The 21241-nt window shown below is 51.4% G+C and overlaps 3 protein-coding genes across 13 annotated transcripts in view; 1 reads left to right on the forward strand and 2 right to left on the reverse strand.

Moving 5' to 3' along the window:
* Sec22c (SEC22 homolog C, vesicle trafficking protein) overlaps positions 1-7246 on the forward strand; it is a 41281-nt gene extending 34035 nt beyond the window's left edge. Inside the window, exons 8-10 of one of the 6 annotated variants that reach the window (XR_013434323.1) lie at positions 195-274; positions 984-6202; positions 6856-7246. Coding sequence is in view for 4 of the 6 variants with exons in the window: in XM_021735042.3 (XP_021590717.2) it covers positions 195-383 (189 nt within the window). In the remaining 2 variants the exon portion in view is untranslated. Of the gene's footprint in view, positions 1-194 lie in introns of all 6 variants that reach the window. The other 5 variants (XR_013434324.1, XM_021735044.3, XM_021735043.3 and 2 more) reach the window with 5 other exon arrangements.
* Positions 53-21241, reverse strand: part of Vipr1 (vasoactive intestinal peptide receptor 1) — a 47658-nt gene continuing 26469 nt past the window's right edge. For 2 of the 6 annotated variants that reach the window (XM_040290134.2, XM_040290139.2), the window contains exons 4-14: positions 13847-13953; positions 12358-12464; positions 11785-11917; positions 9186-9339; positions 8614-8674; positions 8322-8388; positions 7886-7977; positions 7637-7657; positions 5321-5450; positions 5037-5078; positions 53-4363 (exon numbers count right to left, since the gene is read on the reverse strand). In XM_040290134.2, the coding sequence (XP_040146068.1) occupies positions 4172-4363; positions 5037-5078; positions 5321-5450; positions 7637-7657; positions 7886-7977; positions 8322-8388; positions 8614-8674; positions 9186-9339; positions 11785-11917; positions 12358-12464; positions 13847-13953 (1106 nt within the window). In that variant the 3' untranslated portion in view covers positions 53-4171. Of the gene's footprint in view, positions 4364-5036; positions 5079-5320; positions 5451-5879; positions 7658-7885; positions 7978-8321; positions 8389-8613; positions 8675-9185; positions 9340-11784; positions 11918-12357; positions 12465-13846; positions 13954-21241 lie in introns of those variants that run through there. The other 4 variants (XM_040290135.2, XM_040290136.2, XM_021735047.3 and 1 more) reach the window with 4 other exon arrangements.
* LOC101956702 (elongin-C) lies at positions 20262-20749 on the reverse strand. The gene has a single exon (XM_040290147.2). The coding sequence runs from the start codon at positions 20618-20620 to the stop codon at positions 20282-20284; it is 339 nt and encodes a 112-aa protein (XP_040146081.1). The 5' UTR covers positions 20621-20749; the 3' UTR covers positions 20262-20281.

Below are 21241 nucleotides of genomic sequence, written 5' to 3' on the forward strand. Positions count from 1 at the left end.
TGCCTCAGGTGCAGAATTAAAGAAGGTGGAAAAAACAACAATAATTCGGTAATCAAGGTATATAATGTTTTAATGCAATATTTAAAAAAATCAAAATTAATGAAAAAATACATGATGAACAAAATATCAAGATTTTAAATACAGACAGAATCAGTATTGCTAACTAGATCTGCTCTTCTTGTGTTTTCATACAGGGCACGCCCAAGGATCTCCTCCTTCCCAATCCATACAATAGAAGAGTTAGGGTTCTGGGATGTGGAGAACAGGGTTCAAGGTCAGGATCTACCAATGCCTTTACTGGTGATCCCAAGCATATCTCTTCCCTTCTCTGGACTTCATCTGTCATGCACGGAGGCTGGGGCTTTGCCAAGATGGCCTCCTGACCTGTCCTCCTTGTCCCCATGGCCTGTTGAAGTTACTGTCCCTCTTCCTGGGAGGCTATGTCTCCAGGGCCATTGACTCCTGGCTATTAATATCTCAACCATCCCTGGCCCAAGCAGGGTGTTTAATGACTGCCAGCTGTGGCTCCGGCCCCCTCCCCCAGGAGAGATAAGGGCAGTTCCTGTTCCCACATGGGGGGAGAAGGGGGACGCTGGGTCATTGCTCATTAAAACAGGCCCTGGGCAAGCAGTGGAAATGTCAGAGCTGATTCTGACTCCTCACCCCACCCCTGCCCAGCACACTGTGTGGGATGTTCCTGCACATGCTCCCCCATCATGGCCATCCACATTTCTGCCTCCTCAGGTCCTGATATCAAAAGTTTTGGGGCTTTTCCCCAGATGTGCCACAGACATTATATTCAGCATGTCCCAAACCAGGTCATCCTCTCCCCAGCTCTCTTTTTCCTCCCTTGCCTGGTTGATGAACTGGAAATCTTCCCCAGATGTGCCCCTTGGGCCCTTTTCAGCAGCCAGAGTGGCCTACCCCAAATCCCCTGTCTTCCCCTCAACCTCATTTGTGAACCCTCCCCTTTGTCTTGCTAGACAGAGCTCCCAGCGTCTGCTCACCTGGATTTAGGTGTCCCTGGCGCCCAACAAACCTATGGATTCGGAGATCCCTACCTAGTCCTTAGAGACCACCTCAGTGTCACCTCAACTGAGAAGCTGTCCTCCATCAATTCTGCTAGCAACCAGACACCTTCGTTGGATAGCCTGTGCCCTGGAGTGGCAAGAATTATCCACATGATGGCCTCTCCGGCAGTGGGGATTGCAGCTCTCTGGGCTGGGATGGTGGGGGCGCCTTGACTAACCTGAACTAACTGACCTTTGACTTCACAGTCTGGGGTCAGGGCTCAGTAGGGAACCAGAGTCTAGCCTGTGGCCAACCCAGGGGCTGGGGCTCTTACTTAGGGTTACAGCTGGGTCAGAGGCATGGTTCGTGTATGGTAGAGGTTAGAGGCTTGGTCTGAGAGCCAGGCCCTGTGTCTCCTTAATCCCAGCTAAACCTGAGGACCAGTCCTGTGGCTATACAACTTCCTCTTTTTTTTTTTTTTTTTTTTTTTTACATCTCACTCTGAATAGAGCTCAGGACAGAGTCCTACTTTCTGGGTCACTTGGCCCAGATCTGCATGGGGATATTGAGGACAGCCTTGGTGAAGTCCTTGAAGCACCCACCAGGTGGCAATAGAGATGAGTTAGCCTGACCTAACAGTTGCCTGACCAGGCAGGAGAGGGACTTGGGAACTAGGGTAACCCGAGAGGTGAAGGAGAAGTTCCGGCTCTACTTCACGGCTGTTCTCAGCCTGGGGTGTCTTTCTGTGTTTTCTAGGGCCTTTCACCTGAGACTGTTTCAGCTTCTCCCCAGCCGGAATGCCCAGCACTCTGCTTCTCACCTCCTGTCACTCTCTGAGCAGGACCCCAACTCACTTCTCACTTTTGTTGTCCACATCTTGGGTCTCTCTTCTTAGTTCACTCCCTACCTTCTTGGATAATAACTGCTTTCCCCTCCAGGCTTCCCTGCCTTACCCTGAAGCCATGAGATGATTTCAGGCACTGTGGTGAACGGCCCAGGTCCAGCTCTGCATGGAGCTCTTCCTGACCTTCACACAACTCAAGCACTCCATAGGGTTCTCTCATTTGGTGGGATACATCTTGGGATGTTACTGAACAGGACGGGCTTTATAGAAAGCTTGTAGGCAGATCTGAGCCTTTGCCAGTCCTTTCTGACCTCTTTTTACCAGTTTGGCATCTGTCACTGGCTCTTCCAGCAAGACAAGCTCTTTGCAAATTTGCAGAGGTGGAACCCAAAGAGGTCAGCTTGGGCAACAGCTTTGGAGGTATCTCTTGCTGACAGATGTCATACTGTCTCTGGGTCTAAGCCTTTCTGTTAGTCATACTGTCTCTGTTCCCTGTCTCATGTTGGTGACATTTATTCTGTCCTCTATCTGCTCTTGGCTGAACCCTAGGTAATGGTTATATATATGGATTGCCTGTGCCCTGGAGTGGCAAGAATTATCCATATATTTCATCTTTCCTCCTTGTTTTCAGGAATGACTGTGGCCTGTGAAATTTTGCCATTTCTAGGACCATGGGCAGCTCTGTCAGCGATATTGTATTGGTCCAAGATTAAAATCGTCTCCCCTTGGCTAGATTTAGGGGGTGAGAGTCACAATGTGGATGTGTAATAACTTTATTGCACTCAGAAGAAGAGAAAGAATACAACTCAAAAAGTGATTTGAAATCCCTCAAAATTTGTGCTTCTCACATAGAAACATGGGATTCCTGTCAAAAGCCAGAGGGATGGAGGCATCTGGCTTCACCTCTCTTTGGAGTAGGGGGAGACACTGTAAATAAGAAGCCAGGCCACATAGGAACAACAACTACCAGGGGGAACCAAGCCAATTAAAGTCAACATTTATTGTTGCATGAGCCTGTTGCGGTCGGAAGGGATCTTCCAGCACAGGCTTGGATGAGAAGCTGCGTGGCCACATGGGTGAATGACAGACATAGTATACTCTGACCACCAGACTGTTGTGTCGAGACACATGGGCTGGAGGACTCAGCCACAGTCCATGAAGGTTGGGGTAGTGATGGGGATTCAGGAATAATGGCAATAACAATATCAGTGGTAATACAAAAAGCCAAGAAGATTTAGCTGGTTACAATACATAAAAAGGTAGTAAAGTAAGAGTCTTATGTTTTCACTTCCCCATCAGCCAGATCTGAGTTCAATTCCTGTCTATAAGACAGGGTGAGATACCTGCTCTCTCTGAGAGAGAGTCTCCCATCTGTGAAATTGGGAGATTAATTCCTGCCTGGCTGGGTTGATGTGAGGATTAAGGGGCCCATGAGTGCACATCTCTGAGCCTAGTTCAATAGTTGGCACATAGGTGAGCAGCCAAGGAGAAAAGATCTTGAATGCTTTGGTTGTGCGTAAGGCTGGTGTGACTGATCCTACTTTATAGATGAAGCCACGGAAGCTTGGCGACCAGGTGGGCTTAGTGTTAGGTCTCAGCATTTGCTGATGCAGTCTCCTTCCTTCCCAAGGCCCCAGAGTTCCTCAGTCCTTGGGTTGCATTGTCCAACCTGATAGATGCTGGAACCCACTCCACTTCAGAGGGTCTCACAAATATAGATGTGCTCCCCAAACACAAACTCCAAACCACAATCTTATCTGCCCGAGGTAGAGAAACTCACTCACCTGGAGAGATGGCAGGTAAGAGGTCACGGGAGGGGGGGGGGAAGAAGATGCCTGAATAGCAATGCTTAACTTAAAGGAATTTGACTGCAGTGGTGGAATTTCAGGCATCATAAGGGTGGTGGTGGCGGGTGATCTGTAGGGGCAAAACCTCTTTGCCCTCGGATGTCAAAAACTTTGAGGATGGGTAGTTTCTTTGCTCCGACTGGATTCGTCAGAAAAGACCACGGGAGCAATCAGGAGGGGAGTATGCAGATTTCTTGCCTTTGATCGGCAGGGGACCCTTTGGAGGAGGAAGGAGTCTGATGATATTTCCATCGCATCCTCCAGGGGAGGAGCTCCCAGCTCTCCAGCCCACGTAGAGGTGCTTGCAGAGGTGCAAAAGTTCTCCAGGAGTGTTTGAACAGGGCTCCAGGGCAGCCTTCCAGCCTCAGCCTGTGGCTGCCCACGTTCGGGCAGGCCTCTGTCCAGGTGCGGGCCAGGGTGGGTATGAAGAGGCTGAAGGGGCCGCCTTGGTTCCCCGGGCCTGGAGTGATCAGACCAGGGAGACTTCGGCCTGGAAGCTGGAGGAGCGGCGCGCGCTGGGGCTGACGCGGGTCAGCATAGAGACTTGCGTGCTGCACGTGGCGCCGCTGCTGCCTCCCCACGGGTTCTGGTGTTTGGGGTTCCATCCTAGAACGCCCTGCAGGTGCCAGCGTCGCCACTTCCGCCGCAGCTCAGCCTGCACCTAGGAGAGGGGAGGGTGGTCAGGCCCGCCACTTTGGAGCTTTCTCCACTCCACGGGCCAATTCTGCTGTTGTCTATTTAGGGTGCTGAGCCAACCAGTCATATCCTCTTTGGAAGTCTAAATTGAGACACCCAGATGCTGTTTCTCGGGCTGTGCAGAGTTGGGAACGTTTTGGGGCCAGGATCAAATCAGGACCTTGGAGTGGGGGGAGGTGGGAGGCAAAGAGGATAACAGAATGCAGCCTAGACTGCAATGGTGGAATTTCAGGCACCATAAGGGTGCTGACTGGGGGTGGCTGTACCCCGGTTCTTCCCATCGCCACACTCCAACTCACTGGAGCTCATCCATGAGGATGTCCGTGCTCTGTAGCCAGGACTCCACAGCAACTCCACCTTCCCTTGCTGCCCTACCCCCACTCAACACTGTATACAGCCAACTAGATGCCTCTCCAGCTCTGCTGAGCACAGCAATCAGCCCTGAACCCAGAGGAAAGGGTTAAAATGCAGATTCTAGGTCAGCAGGTCTGGGGTGGTCTCAGAGATCTGCATTTTTAACAGGTTTTAGGTTGACAGAGTTGCTAATAGTCTAATAGTGAGGTTTAACCTGTCCTTGCTCTGCATATAGCCCATCACTGATAATGGACCCTGGCTCTCAAGGTCTAGGAAGGACTTACCTCTCCATTGAGAAAGCAGTAGAGGATGGCCACCACAAAACCCTGGGGAGGAAGGGGACAGCATAAGTGAGGTGGACAGATAGCAGGAACTCCTAGCCCCACCCCGCCTTTGGCCTGACACAATCCCTGTGTTCCTTTGGTTAAGGAAAGAACTAAGCAACAAAGTAGATGCTCAACCAACACTTATCACAATAAGATTGGAGTTCAGTGGCAAAGGCCCAGAGTCCAGGTTGAAATCCCTTAAAGCCCTAAGAAGAATGCATCCTGAAGTCAATGGTTCCTACCTGGAAAGATCCCACGACGAGCTCAAAGACCATTTTCACTTCAGCCTTAAAGTTGTCTGGGAAGAAGGCGAACATGATGTAGTGCACTCCAAACAGGGGGATCAGCAGGAGCGTGGACTTGGCCAGCCTCCTGGGGACAGGGAGGGCCAGCTGTGGGCAGGTGTGTCTACTCATGTGGATACCATAGGGCCTGGTGTGGGGTTGCTGAGGCATGACATATGCAAACAAGGTGAGGAGGGACTGCTGGCTCCCCTACATGTCATACCCACATCTGTTCCTGTCCTAAATCTGCATTGCCACTGCCCTCATGCCCTTGGCCTCCAAGCCCGGAGGAAAGCATGAGAGAGAAAGTCCCTCTATTCTCATCCTTACAGAGAAGAGAATATAAAGGAGAGGCCAGTGTGGATGATATGTAAGTGTGGGATTTCAGCTACTAGGGAGATGTTCTCAGGAACAAGAGATCCTGGTTCTCCCTATACAATCTATACAACTAGGTAAATGTATGCACACAACACAGTCAAGTAACAGAGTTAGGGGCCTACTGTAAACTCAGAAGTACTTTGGGTGCTATAAAACAGTGCATTTTCCTTATTGGGAATGAGGACTTCTGGGAGGAAAATCTTTCCAGCTGCAGTGCTATAGGTTCAAGGCCCCTTGGGAGTATGGCGAGTGCCCAAGTTTATGCCTGGTCACTAGGGTTACTCAGTACAGCTCTCTGTCTTCAGCTTTTCTGCTGTGTCCACCTCTCCAGGAGTTGCCATCTTCCCTGGGATTGCACCCCTTTCCCGCACTCCCCGACCTCTGCACACCAATGCACACGTTCCCAGTATGCTTCTCTCATGTTGCTAAGGACCAACTCCTTCTTCACCAGAGCTCAGCAGGGTCAGCATTCACTCTAAATTCTCTCCTCTCTTCCATGGCACAGGGCTCATTCTGTACCAGTTGACCTCACAGCTGGTCCAGGCAGTGTGAGCCCATGGTTTCCTAGATGGGGGAAGTCTGGGAAGAGGTTGGTAGGGGTTGTCTCTGCCCCTATCTTTCCTCTCCCGGAAGTCAGTACAGGGGGGAGGGGCTATCCTGGGTCTGAGGTCCCCCAGTAACCTGGGAGCAGAGGAGCTGGCCTTACCCCCTCCCACTCCTTCCTGGGCTTGGCTCCCACCCATGCAAGGATCCAGAGCACTGCCCACCCTTCCTTGGCCACAAACCTATCCTTCACTGAGGCTGACAGATGGAGGCTTTCTTTAAATTGAAGGCTTATGGGGAGGTGGAGAGTGGGAGCTGACAGCCCCTCCTCGGGGAGCGCCATCTCCAGCTCTTGCCACCCCTTCTGCCTGATGACAGCTGTTCCCTTCCCATCTATCTCACCCACACGGACCTGGCCAGGCCCAGCTCAGATTCTTTCCCTCAGATTCAAGCCCATTTGCATGTTGGGGGAAATGAGGCTCCACGGGCAGAGGAGAGGGTGAGCGTGCACAACCGGATGTGCTGCTCCTCACAGATTGCAGACCCTCACTGGGCCTTCCCTTCTTCAACAGGAGGGGACGCTCCACCTACATGCCTGGCAGGCAGGAGAGGACGCGGTCACACCAGGGACGTGAGTCTTAAGTCTCATCAGAGAGAATCACACGATTCCAGAATAGAATCCTAAATCCAGCAGCTCGTGACATTATAGCTGGAATCTGGAGCCACAGCACACAATGTCGAAAGAAAAGCCGGGCCAAGAACATTCTAAGATCCCAGGACCAGAAATCCCATGTGGCACTGCCAGCTTTGTCTTGTCTGCACAGCACGGATGCTCAATCTCCTGTTCCCTTCTCTGGGCATGCAGACCCTACTCACCTTCCCAAAGCCCTTTTCATATTTTCACATTTCTTTATTTCTGCTTTTCAATCCTGTTGCTCCAATAAAAACCTGCCTCTGTCTCTAGTCCTCGCAAGCACAGGGGACAGCCCTCATGCCTTTCCAAGCAAGGAACATATTTACTGTCCCATGGACATCATTCCCCTTTCTCCTTGCCTATGATCATGTGATCCTGAGCCCTGGAGAGCAGTTTTACAGGGGACTGAGTGGATACGATGAGACGATGCATGGAGATCCCTTAGCACATGTAAATTGCAGATGTCCTTATTATAATACTGAGTCTGAACATGGCTGTCACACTGGTAGACTGGGGACTCCCCTAGGGCTTTCATCTGCCATGCATTTATTGCACCCCTTTTCTGTACCATGCACATGCCAGGGACTGGGTACACAGTACGAACAAGACACAGGTTATCTCTGTCCTCTTGAGCTCTGTGGCTTGACAGCGATGTGTACCTGGGAACGACGCCAGGTGAGCTAGTGGAGAAGAAGCAGACAAGGGATTCTGAGGGCAGCCTGGTGAGGTGGGCAGGGCCAAGGGACACTGGTAGGCTGAGCCAGGCCATGGAATGGCAGTGGGCAAGAGCAATGTGGCTTTTTTGGTGACTCTAGAGGTTCGGGACAGGGTTCTTCAAGGGGATGCAAGGTTATTTGAGGGCTGGGGTTAGAGGAGGTAGGGGACAAGAGCACTGGGCCCACACTCACGAGTATGGACTGCTGTCATTCTTCCCGATATCCGGGGGTCGCAGTTTCTGAACCAGGATTCGGATGATGCAAATAAACAGGACGAAGTTCACCTGGTGGAGTGGGGACCTGGCGGTTGGTCACTCAGAGAGGGGATGTTTAGTCTTCCAGGCTGATGGCCTGTCTTTCTGGGTTTATGCCGCCCCTCACTAGCTCTTCGCTCTTTGGGGTGGTCATCTAGGACCTCTACTTCACATCTCTAATGACTGTGCCTCTCAACCCATTTACTCTAGAGGAAGAGCTGGGGGCATGGAGATCGGATGACCCCATATCAGGCAGTGGGAAGCCTATAGTTCAGCTCTGACCTGACACTAATTTCCTATGTGACTTGAGGGAAGTTGCCTCTCCAATCTGGGTCTGAGTTTCTCCAACTCAACGGGGTGAGAGGAAGCCTTACCAAGATGGAGGTGAGGATGGGGGCCTTTATGATCCACCACAATGAGGAGTTGATGGTGTCCCAGCACCTGATCAGAGTATGAGCAGGGGAACAAGAGATTGTCCTCAGTCCCAGAGAGTCAGCAGTCACTCCCACTGTCCCTGGCTCTGCCCCAAGCCCTAGAGACAATGGGCCCAGAGTCTGTTCTTCCCTCTAACCTCCCCTCTGGGGGACACTGTCCACCTGCCATTCCACCCAGGGGATCTCACCCAAGTGATGGAAGCCGAGGGGTGGGGGCAGGGTGACCGCTCACCCATAATCCTCAAACTGGATCCTGATGATGGTCCACACCATGGTGAATGTGCTGGGCACCCCTGTCAGGGACAAAGGAGAGAGAAAGAGAGGAGAGGGCACAGGAAGCAAGGGTAGAAGAACCGAGGGAGAGATTTAGGGCAAAGAACCAGAGAGAAGGGGGTGAGAGAAAAGGGTGTGGTTCAGGGCTGCTGTCTGTGGTTGCAAGGGGTTTTCCTTGTGCAAAGATGCTCAAGGTGGCAAAGCTGTGTGCCCCTAGGGCTGTGTCCCACCGTGAGGGACAGTCTTTTTCTAATTTTGATAGGCATCTTACAGATGAGCAGTGGCTCTGCATGTGACAGTGACTAAAGGGAAAATGGAAAGCTGATCTGTCCCTCAGAGTGATCCTAGTTGCATCTGCAGCCTAAGGGCTCCTGTCCCAGGGTCAGATATTCCAGTAACTTCTATTATCCTTGGTCAAGATCCTTGTAGGCAGCAACTAAGACTGTGGGTTGGGCTGGCACCCTCCCCCAGTGAACTTCCCAGGCCTTGCCCCCTTTGTTCCCAGCCTGACAGCCCTCCCTGGTACCATACCCCAGCCGATGAGTATGTACCCCCAGAAGTACTTCCGCTCGGAGAAGAAGGAGACGGCAAGCAGGGTATGCAGGTAGAGGCCCTCCACCAGCAGCCAGAAGAAGTTGGCCATGACACAGTACTGGAAAAAGACCACGGCTGCCTTACAGCCCACCTGCAGGGAGGAGAAAAAGGGAGTTCATTAGGGCTAGCAGGGATCTCTTATTACCCATAATGCTGCTTAGGGGCAGGGACAAACAAGTTGTGGCCCAGCCAACCTAATCTCTTTGAGTTTTAGAATGTACTTGGTGGTTTTCCAACCATTCCTGATTTTAGATCATCTGATACTTTGGGATAAATTAGCAATTCTTTTTTTGGGGGGTGGGTCCCAGGATTGAACTCAGGGGCACTGGACCACTGAGCCATATCCTTAGCCCTATTTTGTATTTTATTTAGAGACAGGATCTCACTGAGGCACTTTTGCTGAGGCTGGCTTTGAACTCAAGATCCTCCTGCCTCAGTCTTCTGAGCTGCTGAGATTACAGGTGTACGCCACTGCACCCAGCAAGTCAGCAATTTTAATGGTCCATTCATTTACGCACCCATTAGACATTTGTCACCAACTCATCTGTTCATTTGCTGTCCATGTCTATCATCTATTCATCTTCCCCACCATCAGTCCATTCACTCACTTGCCTATATATGACCCCATTCATCTACCAACCTTACCCACTTACCCAGGTAGCCATCCTTTCACCTATCCATCCACCCATCAACCCACTCATGCATTCATTCCTCCACCTGCCTACCCTCCTACCCCTCACTCATCATCTCTTCAATCTTCCTTACTTAATCCATCTCTCTTTCTGCCTACTGAGCCACCCATGGACCCATTTACCATTTACCCATTCACCAACTATCCCATCCCCTTCCCATCCTCTGTCCCCACGCATTCATCTTATTCCAATTAGGACTGAAAGTAGCTGGGAGAAATATGAGGGCAAAAGTCTTGCTTGAGTTTTCAAGAGTCTACTGACTGCTTGGGGGTACAGGCTGTGGACTGTGGAGTGGGGCCAAGGAAGTGTGGAGACTGGGACTGAGAAGAAGGTAGAGGAGAAAGAAGTAGAAATGAGGAAAAGAAGAAGAGGGAAGGGGTGGTCATTTCTCTGGGGGCCAATGGAGCTACTGGACGAATGGGTTCCCCAGGGAGGTAAGGACAATGAAGGAGTCAGGGAGACCCTTGAGTAGAGCAATCAGTGGGTTCTGGGTGGCCCATCTGGCATGACTGGAAAGTCTTCTGGGCCTTTTGTCCCCTCCCAGAAACAGTCTCTATTTCAGATGAAATCAAGTTGCCTGTGAGCCAGGGCTTAAAGCTACCCTGCTCTTCTACTTCCTTGTACCCAGAATATAGGTTCCCAACCTTCGTTCTCATTCCCTTGGTTTTGAGATATTCTCAGAGAGAAGATTCAGATTACCTCCCTAGGGATGGGAAGTCCTTCCTTAGGCCACATTTCTGTCCCTCCAGCTGCAAGGTGTGCTTGCTTCCCTACCTTTCCCCCTCATTGGCTTTACAACAAGCATACTCAGTTCTTTAACAGGACAATTTTCTGTGCTTTTCCTTTGCCATAGAAAAGCTTCACAGGGCTGCTAATAAAATGAATTGGGAAGACAGTTTTCACAATTATCCTCAGCAAGTGTGCTGGAGGCCGCAGGTCACTCCCCAGGCTCTGTGGTCCCTATTGCACTTGGTCCCCACCTTGTGGAATGAACACTGGGTTTTCTTCCCTTCTTCTTGAGATGCCTGAGATTCCACCATCAAAGGTTCATTCCCTAGGGGAAGGTATTGCTGACCCTTGATATTAGGTACTTTCTCTCTTGGATTATTCATGAAACAATGAGTCCTTGACCACAAGGGATGGGACAGAGCCAGGGCCACTTTCAATCTCTCTGTCCTAGGACAGGGACACCCAGAGAGGGCTCTTTGGCTCAGAATCACTTGGAGATGAATCTCTTAGTGATTAACAATTAATTCCCTAGAGGCTCCCTTGACCTCCCCTCCATAGGAAGGTCCAGAACTAGACCGAGGGCAGGGGAAGAACAGAAGAGGAAGGCTTCAGAACAGTGTTTGGATGGAGTCCAGATGGCAAGAGGAGGGGGTGGGGAGTAGGAAAGGTGGCATGGTGAGCAGAGCCCTGGTTGCAGATGGCAGAGAACAGAGTTGGAGGAATCTTGGAAGTCCTTGTGCAGATGGGGAAACTAAGGCAGAGAATTTTCAAGGCCAACAGAATGTTAGCAGTGGAGGTAGGGTGTAGGCCCTAGGCTGTGGCTGTGAGATATCCCACTTTCCACCTGTGTTGCTCATTGGCAGGAAAGGTCTATAAGAGGAAAGGCTGTAAAATCAGGTGCTGGGAGAGCAGTGAGATTTGAGGAGCTATCACGGAGTTGGGTAGAGGCGTTGGCCATTCCTGGAGAGAAAGACAGAGAAAGAAGAAGGAAGGAGGGCAGGGTAGGAGGAGGGAGGGAGCGAGAAGGGAGAGGAGAGAAGTAGGGAGGAAGAGGAGATTCACATGATTAAAGACGAAGGCAAGAATGAGGGAGGGATCCAGGGCAGAGTCCTCACCGAGCCCTCAGAACAGTGGTCTGAGTCCCCGCTGTCGAAGAGGGCCAAGTCTTTGATGAAGACGGCAGCAGCCCTCAGGATGAAGGATACGAAGAGATGCGTGTGGATGTAGTTCCGCGTGCAGTGGAGCTTCCTGCATGGGGCAGGCAGATAAGGGAGGCTGGAAAGACCTCAGACACTTATCCCAGCCAACATGGACCTGTGCTCTGATTAAGGGGTGGGGCTGAGAAGCATGTGGGCTCCAGAGTACAGGTCCGGCCTCCAAGGGGGTCCAATCCCAAACTGTGGGCCCAACTTCAGGAACCCCACTTTCTTGTGCATCCCGGGAACCTCAGCAGGGTGCACCCAACCTCTGGTGCCATATCCACAGCTACAGGCCATCCTGTGGGTGACTAAGCTGTAGCAGATGGCACATCTTGACCACCTGCCATCCAGAGGAGGCTGTCCTCTCAGGAGGGCTGGGGCAGGGACTGTGAACTAGCTTGGGATTTGACAGTGCAGAGGCTGGGCTCAACCATGGGAATGATACTCGTTGGGACTGCTTTGAAGTCTAATGCCCAGGCGCGGTCTTACCTGAACAGGCTCAAGATTGCGGTGGCAATCAGAAGCGTGGCAAGGGACAGGCTGTAGCCGATAGTGTAGCCAGTCTTCACGGAGTGGTAGAACATTGTCTGCTGCTGCTGGAGGGAGGCAGGCAAGGATCTTGGGTGGGGGGCAAGGTGGGCTCATCTAGGGGCTCTACACTCTGCCTGCTGGACCCTGGCAGATGAGGAGGCTGTGGCCCAGGGCTCCCAAGAAGAGCTAGCAGTGCCCTTTGTGCCACCAACCCCCTAACACTTCAGTTTCCAGGACACAACCATGTCCCAGGGTGTGGTGAGGGTTGAAGTCACTCCCTCTCTTCAAGAAGGATGTATCAGTGAGGGACAGAATGGAGACCTCACACATTCCACTTGTTGATTCATTCATTCTTCAGTCATGTGTCTGGCCCTGCTGTGCCAACTCTGAGCTCAGGGCCCCAGGAGACCAAGGCTGCTGTCCTTTCAGACCTGCACATGAAGCCCTCTTTCTATGTAGCCTGGGGAGGCACACAGGGAGTGCAGAATGTTAAAGAAGACACGGGGCTTAATTTCCCATTTGGGGTTCCCAGTGGCTGGGGGGCAGCAGGATGAGAAAAATCTAGCCTTTCTGTAGGAGACAGGACAACACTGGATCCCAAGCCTTCTCACTTGGCCCCCTCCCTCAGTGCCCTCCCTATGGACACACATGCAGAGTGACAGTCTCTTGGTGAGCCCCACTTTCTCCTCCATGACCCACATTGTGCCTAAGGAGAGGTAAGGGGTTAACAGGGATTCTGGGGAGTTAGGGCCGAAGGCTCTGGTAGGCTTCAGAAGCCTTTCAGGAAATTGCTTCTCTTTTCAGAGACACAAAAGCTGTCTGATGGGGTGTCTTGGGGTGGGGCAGATGTCATCACAGACCCACAGGGGTGTTTACACCTCAAAGCAGTGAGGGGCTTCTAGCTAAGGACTACTGTTATCATCCAGCCTTCGCATTCATATTACTAAGTGGCTCCTCAAATCTCTACAGAGACCACCTGTGCTCTACTTGCTTCAGGGACAGATCCCTGTCCTCAGACTGAGGACAATGTGCCCTTTTCCTATCTTGTCCCTGATGTGATGTTGGGTATCTGAGGCTGGTTCTTTTTGCACCTCAATTTCCATCTGGACACAATAGGGTGATGGTATCTGCTTGCCGGGCCACCTCCAGGCTGGAACCAGGCTCCCTCAAGACAGTGGGGTGGCCCAGCCTATGGTTACTGCTTCAGCTTCTGCTATGGGGACAACTTCCTGTGTGCTGTCCTCATGAACCACCCTCCACCTGCAATGCACCCTGTCAGGGGGATTGAGGGGATGAGTCTCCAGAAACCCATGCTTGGAGAGGGAGTCTTGGAGGGCAGGTCCCAGGAGTCCAGCTCGTGCACACATGGCGACCTCAAGGGAGGCTGAAAGGAGCATGGGTGGGCTGAGGTGAGCTGAGGGTGGGGGGAGGGTGCACTGAGGCCCACCTCATCCAAACTTGATGCCTTGTCATCCAAGCCACAGGCAATAGGGTAGGGGCCAGGCTCCAGCTGCGTCCAGCCCTCATCTGTGCAGCTGCGGCTCACGTTTCTGCCTAGATGGGAGAGAAGAGCAGGGAGGAGAGAGGCTGAGACCAGGAGGAGGGCTAGTCCCTGGAGCAGGCCACAGGGGCCTGGCTGCCTCTGTGCTGGGCACAAGGCAGATAAGAGTCCTATTCCCACTGACTCCTGGTGCTGCCAGGCTCCAGCTGTTCTCTTTCAGACCCTCAGGGCACCTGAGGCAGGGAGGAGCCCCTTCAGAGTGCCAGGGGACCTTCTGAACAGACAGCAGAATCGGATCATACAGTCCTGGGCTTAGTCCTACCCCTTGTCATGACCAACCCTCATTCCAGGGGAAATGTAAATTCTATTATTGTCACAGACTCAACTGGATCATCATCACAGAAGGACCCCTGACCCTTGCCATGAGCTGAACACTGACCCTTGTCACCGGGCCAGAGCTCAGGCAGGAGGCCATATCAGCCTAGTCTTCCTTGGTCATCCTGGGTGGGGCTGTGAGGCCATGTCCTCCCACATGTTCAGATGTGCTTCTGGAGAGGGACCAAAGGTAGAGGTGGACAGGGTTAGGGGTGGAGGACACCTGATAAGGGTACAGATCTGAAATTCTCATAAATGGAGAAGTAAGGGGTTCCTGGCAGGGGAAACTGCAAGGCAATGCATGTGAGAGGGCACTCAAGCAGGGCCGCACTGCAGGATCTTGAAGCTGAAACAAGTTGCGGCTGGGGCTCCAGGGCATGCTCCATCAAGTCTCTGTGCAGCAAAGGGCAGGATTGCTAAGGGGGCATGTGAGGTGAGGGGTACACCAAGGCTCCCCACTCTTCAGGCCTAGGGAGGTGTCTTCTCCCCTCAGAGAGAGGGGAGGGGCTGAATAGACAATGGGGGGGACAGTAGAGTGCCCCTCCCCCATAGGACCACCATCACCGTCACCATCATCAACAGCAGCAGCAGTAGCCTCATCAGAATGGCCAGTTTTGACCTTTCCATGTGTCAGAGTTGAACAGAACACTTTAATCCTGCTCCCACCCAATGAGGAAGGTAACTCCATTTCACACTTGAGAAGGGGAGGCTCCATGAAGTTGGTACCTTGCTCAAGGTCACTCATAGGGCAGGGTGGAGCTGAGCTGCTCTGTTCTCCCAAGTCCTGTCAGGTAAGCTTGTCCCTCGCCTGCACTGAGGGGACCTGAGAACTTGTTTCCATGTCCAGGTGCAGAGCCACAGGAGGTGTCAAGCTGTCCTGTGAACTCAGGGAGGGTCTCTATGCAAGAGTGTTTTAATATTTCCAAATTTTGCCCTGTGCCTGGAATACACCAGGTGGCTCCATAGTCACTTTTTCTGGAGCAGGCCACAGGAGCCTCCAGACATTGCTTTGAAAGAGGTTCTTATCTTCCTACTTTATGTGTGGGGCCTTGGGCAGCTGGGGCTTGAGGAGGAGAGCCAGTGAAGAGCAGCCCTGGATAAATGGCCTGGGGACTAGGTGGCTGGGGGAAGGGCATTGGGCTGGGTTTCCTGCCTTGGCAGCCTCTGCTGCCCAGGATTCCCAACCACACTGCCATGGAGGCTTACAGGACTGAGCAGTCTCTAGAAGCCCCCTCTCAGCCCTCTCCACTTCCTGTCATTGTGGCTGAAGGTGGGCCCGGCCTGCAGCCTTCAGCAAGTCCCTTTCAAACTGCAGCTCTGCCTCACCCCAGTTCTAAGGATTATACCCAAGGCCCCGAGGCCATGCCTCCCACTCAGGATCAGTTCTTCTGGGGACTCCACCCACTAGGGATTGGGTAAGTAGAAAAGAAGGACAGGCCAAATCAATCAGCCTTGAAGCAGGGACATTAAAATATTGGGTTCCCTTTTCACCAGATGGATCAGGGCTCAAAAGATCAAGCTCAAGGACAGAGCGGGCACCTGATATTATCATACTTATGCTTACCAAGACTGGGTGACTCATGAGTGTCTACACAGTAGCTTCACATGCTCTGTGTGTGTGTGTGTGTGTGTGTGTGTTTGTCTATGTGTGTTGGACAAACATTAACGTGTTAAGGCCAAGGATTGGGAGTTATCACTAGTCCTGCAAAAAGATGGGGAACCAAAGACTAAGAGAGGAAGTAACTTGCTCAGTCACAGCAAGAAAGCTACAGTCTCAAGCCAGCCTGACTCCAGATCTATCTGGGCTCCTGGCAGTGGCCAAAGGGAGCCACCTTGTCCTCTGGAGCCATGGCCGCTCTAGGTAATAGGGGAAGGGAGAGCAGGCGACCTCTTTGAGGAGCCTGGGAGAGTGGCCTAGGCCACAAAGAGAGCTGCTCTTGAGGGGATTTCAAAGGCAGTCACCATGGGACCCAAGGAGCAGCCAAGTCTCGGCCATTTAGCTCTGTTTCTGCAGGGGGGATACAGGGGGTGGGAGGGAATGGCCAAGGGACTTGAATCCTGAGCTAACAGGGATGCCCCACATTCTGTTTCCTCCCACTCACCAATGGCTCACAAAGCAGTCACGCCCCTCTCCTCTCCGGGATTCTCTGTTTTCTAAAATTTGCTGCTCAGTGACTTGAGCCAGAAATTAGGAAATTTTTGTTTCTCCTCTCCTCCTCCAGGATCCACAAGTCCTGTCCCAGATTCTTTTTTCTTCAATTCTACTGTATCTTGTCTTCCCTGGCTTAGGTAGGAGCCTCCTGATGGGTCTGTCTGCTTTCCTGAGCCTTCCAACCAGATCACTACCCTGAGATAGCTAGAGGGATAGTTCTGGCATCCATACCTGACCCTAGGGCTCTCCTGTCGAGACCTGTCTAGGGTTCCCCATCCAGTTAGCAAGTGTAAACTTCTTAGGTTGGAATCAAGAACTGGGTAGGGGAAAGAGGGTGCCCACAGACTCTGCAGATGTAGCTGACATAGACTGTGTATTTGTTTTTCAAACCAAAATAACCATCTTATTTTTTATTCTAAAAAAAATCCTTCAAATATTTAAAGGTAAAAAGCCCCACAGATGAAACAGGTGCAGCAGTGCATGCCTGTAATCCCAGCTACTCTGGAGGCTGATGCAGGAGCATTGTGAGTTTGAGACCAGACTGGGAAACCTAGCAAGACCCTATCTCAAAAGGTGTGGAGATGTAGCTCAGTGGTAGGATAATTGCCTAGCCTGCTTGAGGACCTGGGTTTCATCTCCAAAAACCAAACACACAGATATATGTATGCATATTACAAACTAAAGAAATAAACCACCATAAACATTTTGGTACCTTAATGAGCAATCACTTGCCTAGCCAGCCCCTCTCCCCCAGGTATTATATCCAGCCTAAATAGATGACTTCTAACCCACCAAGGTCTTTTTTTTATCTTCTATAAACTTTCTTTGACTTTTCCTGTAGAACCAGGTCACTTCCTAGGGGAGTTATCCAAAGGGGCAGGAGAACTTCATCCCTATCCCACTCTTGCAAACATCCCTCTTTGGAATTTAAGGCCAGTTCCTCATTCCTTCTTTGCCTCAATGCCCAGATATGTTTTCAGCCCCAGCCACAGTCTCCGTCATTTTTAGAGTGAGGTCCTCTGAGTTAGCTGTGCAGGTTGTTCACTGCACGTGACATCTGGCTGATGAATGACAGACTAAAATTGACTTCACATTCAGGTTGCCCCCTCAGTGAGCTCTGGTGAGAGGTTGATTCCACCTGAAGAAGATCTGCTTCTTTCTCATTTGCACAAAGGCACTGAATGGGTCCTGTTGAGGCCAGCACCCTCAAGGTCAGCCAGATGGTGAACTGAGTTCTTAAGCAAAGGAGCTGCCTAGATACATTCCGGCAGGGACAGAAGGAAGTACCACATGGACAGGAAGCATTTAGTTGATGCTTGGGGAAGGCTGATTGCCAGACTCTGCTCTTGGGACTCAATATGGGTTCTGCCAGAGGAGCTCATCTCCTACCAGCCCAGGTCCTAGGTCCTCACTGGAGAAGGGCTGGATAAGGGGGATGCTGACCTGGAATAAGGCATACCTTACTGCTTCCAGATTCTTAGAGGGTGCTTCAAGGTCTGTCCTTCACAGTGAAGGTCATAACCCTTAGCATGGAGGGAAAACCTGGCACGGACCAAAGAGACCATTTGTTCTACCTTCTATCTCCACTTTACAAACAGGAGAACTAAAGTCCAAGGACTAAAGTCACATGAAGTGAGGGACATCTGCTGAAACCTTATCAAGGCCCTGATCTTCCCTCCCTCCCTCTGCCTCCTCAACCCTGCTCCACCTTTAGTCTTCCCCATCCAATCTGCTCTTCTCTCAGCCCTCCATCACTCATACACCCTGATTCTCCCTCAGTCCTCTCAGTTCACCCTGCTGGACCCTCACTCCTCCTCATCCACCCCCCTTCTCCCTGTGACTCCCACATCCACGCTGCTCCTCTCCTCCATCAGTCCTCCTCATTGACCCTGATCCTCCCTTAGTGCTCCTCATCCACAACCATCTGGCTCCAAACACCGTCCTCCCCATCCACCCTGCTCATCCCTTAGGTCCTCTTCATACACCCTGTTCCTCCCCCAGTGCCCTCCATCCTTCCTCACACCTCTACATTAACCATGCTCCTGCTTCAGTCCTCTCCATGACCCCTGAACCTCTCTCACTCCTCTTCATCCACAGTAAACCTAATCTTCCCTCAGTACTCACCATCCAGCCTGCTCTTCCCTCACTCCTCCTCCCTCACTCTTCTCTGTCCATCCTGCTCCTCCCTAATTCCTCCTCATTCACCCCATTCCCCACAGAGTACTATCTTACACACCAATTCTTCCTGACTCCTCCTACTCATTGACAAACATCCTACTCCTCCCTCAGCCCTCTCCATCTACCCTGATCCTCCCCAAGTCCATCTTGTCCTTCCCTCAATACTCGCCATCCAGGCTGTGCCTCCCTCAGTCCCCAATATCCACTCTGTGCCTGCCTCTACCCTCTTTCCTGCTCTCCCCTCCTTCCTACCATCCATCTGCCGCCTCCCTCATTCTGCCTTGTCACCCTGACAACTCCTTAGGTCTTCCCCATCCATCTGACTCCTCCCTCAATCCTCTGCATCTGTACTGCTCCTGCCCCAGGACTACATTGATTACCCAGCACCTCCCTCAGTCCTCTAAATCCATCCTCATCCCTCCATCCTCTCCATTGTTCTGAACTTCCCTGGCTCCTATTCATCCATGCCCCTCCTGCCTCAGTCCTCTCCATCCACCATCCTTCACCCTACATTCCTCATCAGCACTCCACATCCAACCTGCTCCTCTTTCCGTATTGTCCATCTGGTCCTCGCCTCCCCCTCCTAATCCATGCTGTTCCTCCCTTGGTCCTCTTCCTTTACCGTGTTCCTACCTCGGACCTCTCCAGATAGCCTGAAACTCTCTAAGGCCTCACAGGCTCTCATTGAGAAGGAATGTCTATGTGTCCTCACCCCCCACACTACTCCTTGCTCTATCCTTTGCATCTACCCTGCTATCTGCACATTCCTCTCTGTTCAGCTGATTCCTCCTTCAGCTCTCTGCATTCGACTGCTCCATGCTCACTACTCTTGACACCTTCCCCAGTCCTCTTTGTAGACTCTGATACTCCGCTGGCCTCTCCATCAACCCTTCCCTTCCCTCACTCATGCCCATCCACTTGGCTCATCCCTCATTCCTCTCCATTCACCCTGCTCTACTCTCACTCCTCTCCAATCTTCCTCCTTCTTCCTTCCTCCTCATACATCTTCATTCACCCTCATCCTCCCTCTTCCTTCTTCATCCGCACACATCTTGCCCCTCCATCAGCCATAACTTGCTGCTCACTCCCTTCATATCCAACCTGCTCCTGTTGTGCTCCTCTCCACCCAGCCCCATTTCCCCCCTCCCTCTTGCTTTCCTTCCTGGCTCCTCCTTCCCATTTATCCTCCTTCACCTTCACACTACTCATCTAAAAGCAATCCTGTTCCTCCCTCAGTCCTCTCTATTCAGACTGTTCTCCTTCACCCTTACCCATAAAACCTGCTCCTCCTTTAGTCCACTATATCCACCTCCTGCTCCTCCATAATTCCTCAACCACAAAAATTCTCACTGTATTCCATTCACAGTGATCCTCCCTCAGTCCTTCCTATCAACACTTCCCTTCCATCTTGCCAACTCATAAAAAGAGCACTTGTTGTCCTCATCATTCGTCCTTCTCTAGGACCTTTCCATCCCTGTTGCCCCCCACCCCACATTGTCCTCTGTATCCATCTGATGCATTCCTCTAATTCAACCCTATGTTCCTTGCAGTTGTCTCCAGGCATCTGGCTTCTTTGGTCCTCCCCATTGACTCTGCTCCTCTCTCAGTTCTTTCCCTTAAACCTACTCAACCTTCAGTTCTTTTTTTTTTTAACAGTTTATTATAATTTATTTTATTTAACAATCTAGGAAGTTCGCAGCCATCAGTAGTTCCAATGCGATTTCAGGTGCAATTGGGAATTCGGGAATCTCGGTAGAGCTGTTAGTGTAGCGAACCTTGTAGGTAAAATACATGCATACTTTTGATAGCACATGAGATGGAATTTCTCTAAAATTGACCTCATTAGTTTCATTTTCGGCAAACTGACCTGGGCCACTCAACATGGCTTTTATTGTTCCTGATGTTAGTGTATGTTCTCTTTTTACAATAAATTCATGACCATCAGAAGATATCAATTTGACATACATGGCATCAGGGCCTTCATAGCCACCATAGGTTTTCTCTTCTCCATCCATTATGTTCTTATAAATTCTAGTTTGGTTCCACAGGAACGTGAGTAGTTTCTCGTCAGCCTCGCAGCCACCGCAGCTGAGTCCCCTCTTACCGCCACAGCCCCTACTCCAGGGCCACCCCCCCACCCCCACTCAACCTTCAGTTCTTGATCCCGAATGTGGAAGGGTCAGGAGGCAGCATGGTGGATAGAGAGGACCAAGGTGGGAATAGTATGGTTGGAGATGTCTACCTGGAAAGAAGATTGTTGTGGATGAAGGGAAGTGAAAAAGGAGCAGTGTGTAAAGGAAAAAGAGATGAAAGAGAAATGCGAATGAGGAAGAGGGGCATGGTGGATGAAGAGCACAGAGAGAAGCAGGATGGATGGAGAGGACAGAAGGAGAAGGAGAGCTAAGATGATGAGGAGGGTTGAGGGATCAGGATGGACAGAGAGGACTGAGGTGGGAGAAGGATGGATGGAGAGGAGTGAGAGAGGATCAGAATGTATGAATAGAACTTAGGTAAGAGCAAGTCCAGATAGAGAGGCCTGTGAGAGAAGAAGGGCTGTGGCAAGTAGGAGTGTTGGAGAAACAGGATGGATGGTGACTTGTCCATCCATCAGTCCTCTCTATCCCTCCAGCTCTCCC

This window comes from Ictidomys tridecemlineatus, chromosome 2, assembly GCF_052094955.1.
Source record: "Ictidomys tridecemlineatus isolate mIctTri1 chromosome 2, mIctTri1.hap1, whole genome shotgun sequence".
In the NCBI taxonomy this organism is placed as follows: Eukaryota; Metazoa; Chordata; class Mammalia; order Rodentia; family Sciuridae; genus Ictidomys; species Ictidomys tridecemlineatus.

Coding starts and splice junctions, on each gene's coding strand:
- LOC101956702 (XM_040290147.2), bottom strand. CDS start 20,620: ATGGATGGAGAAGAGAAAACCTATGGTGGCTATGAAGGCCCTGATGCC.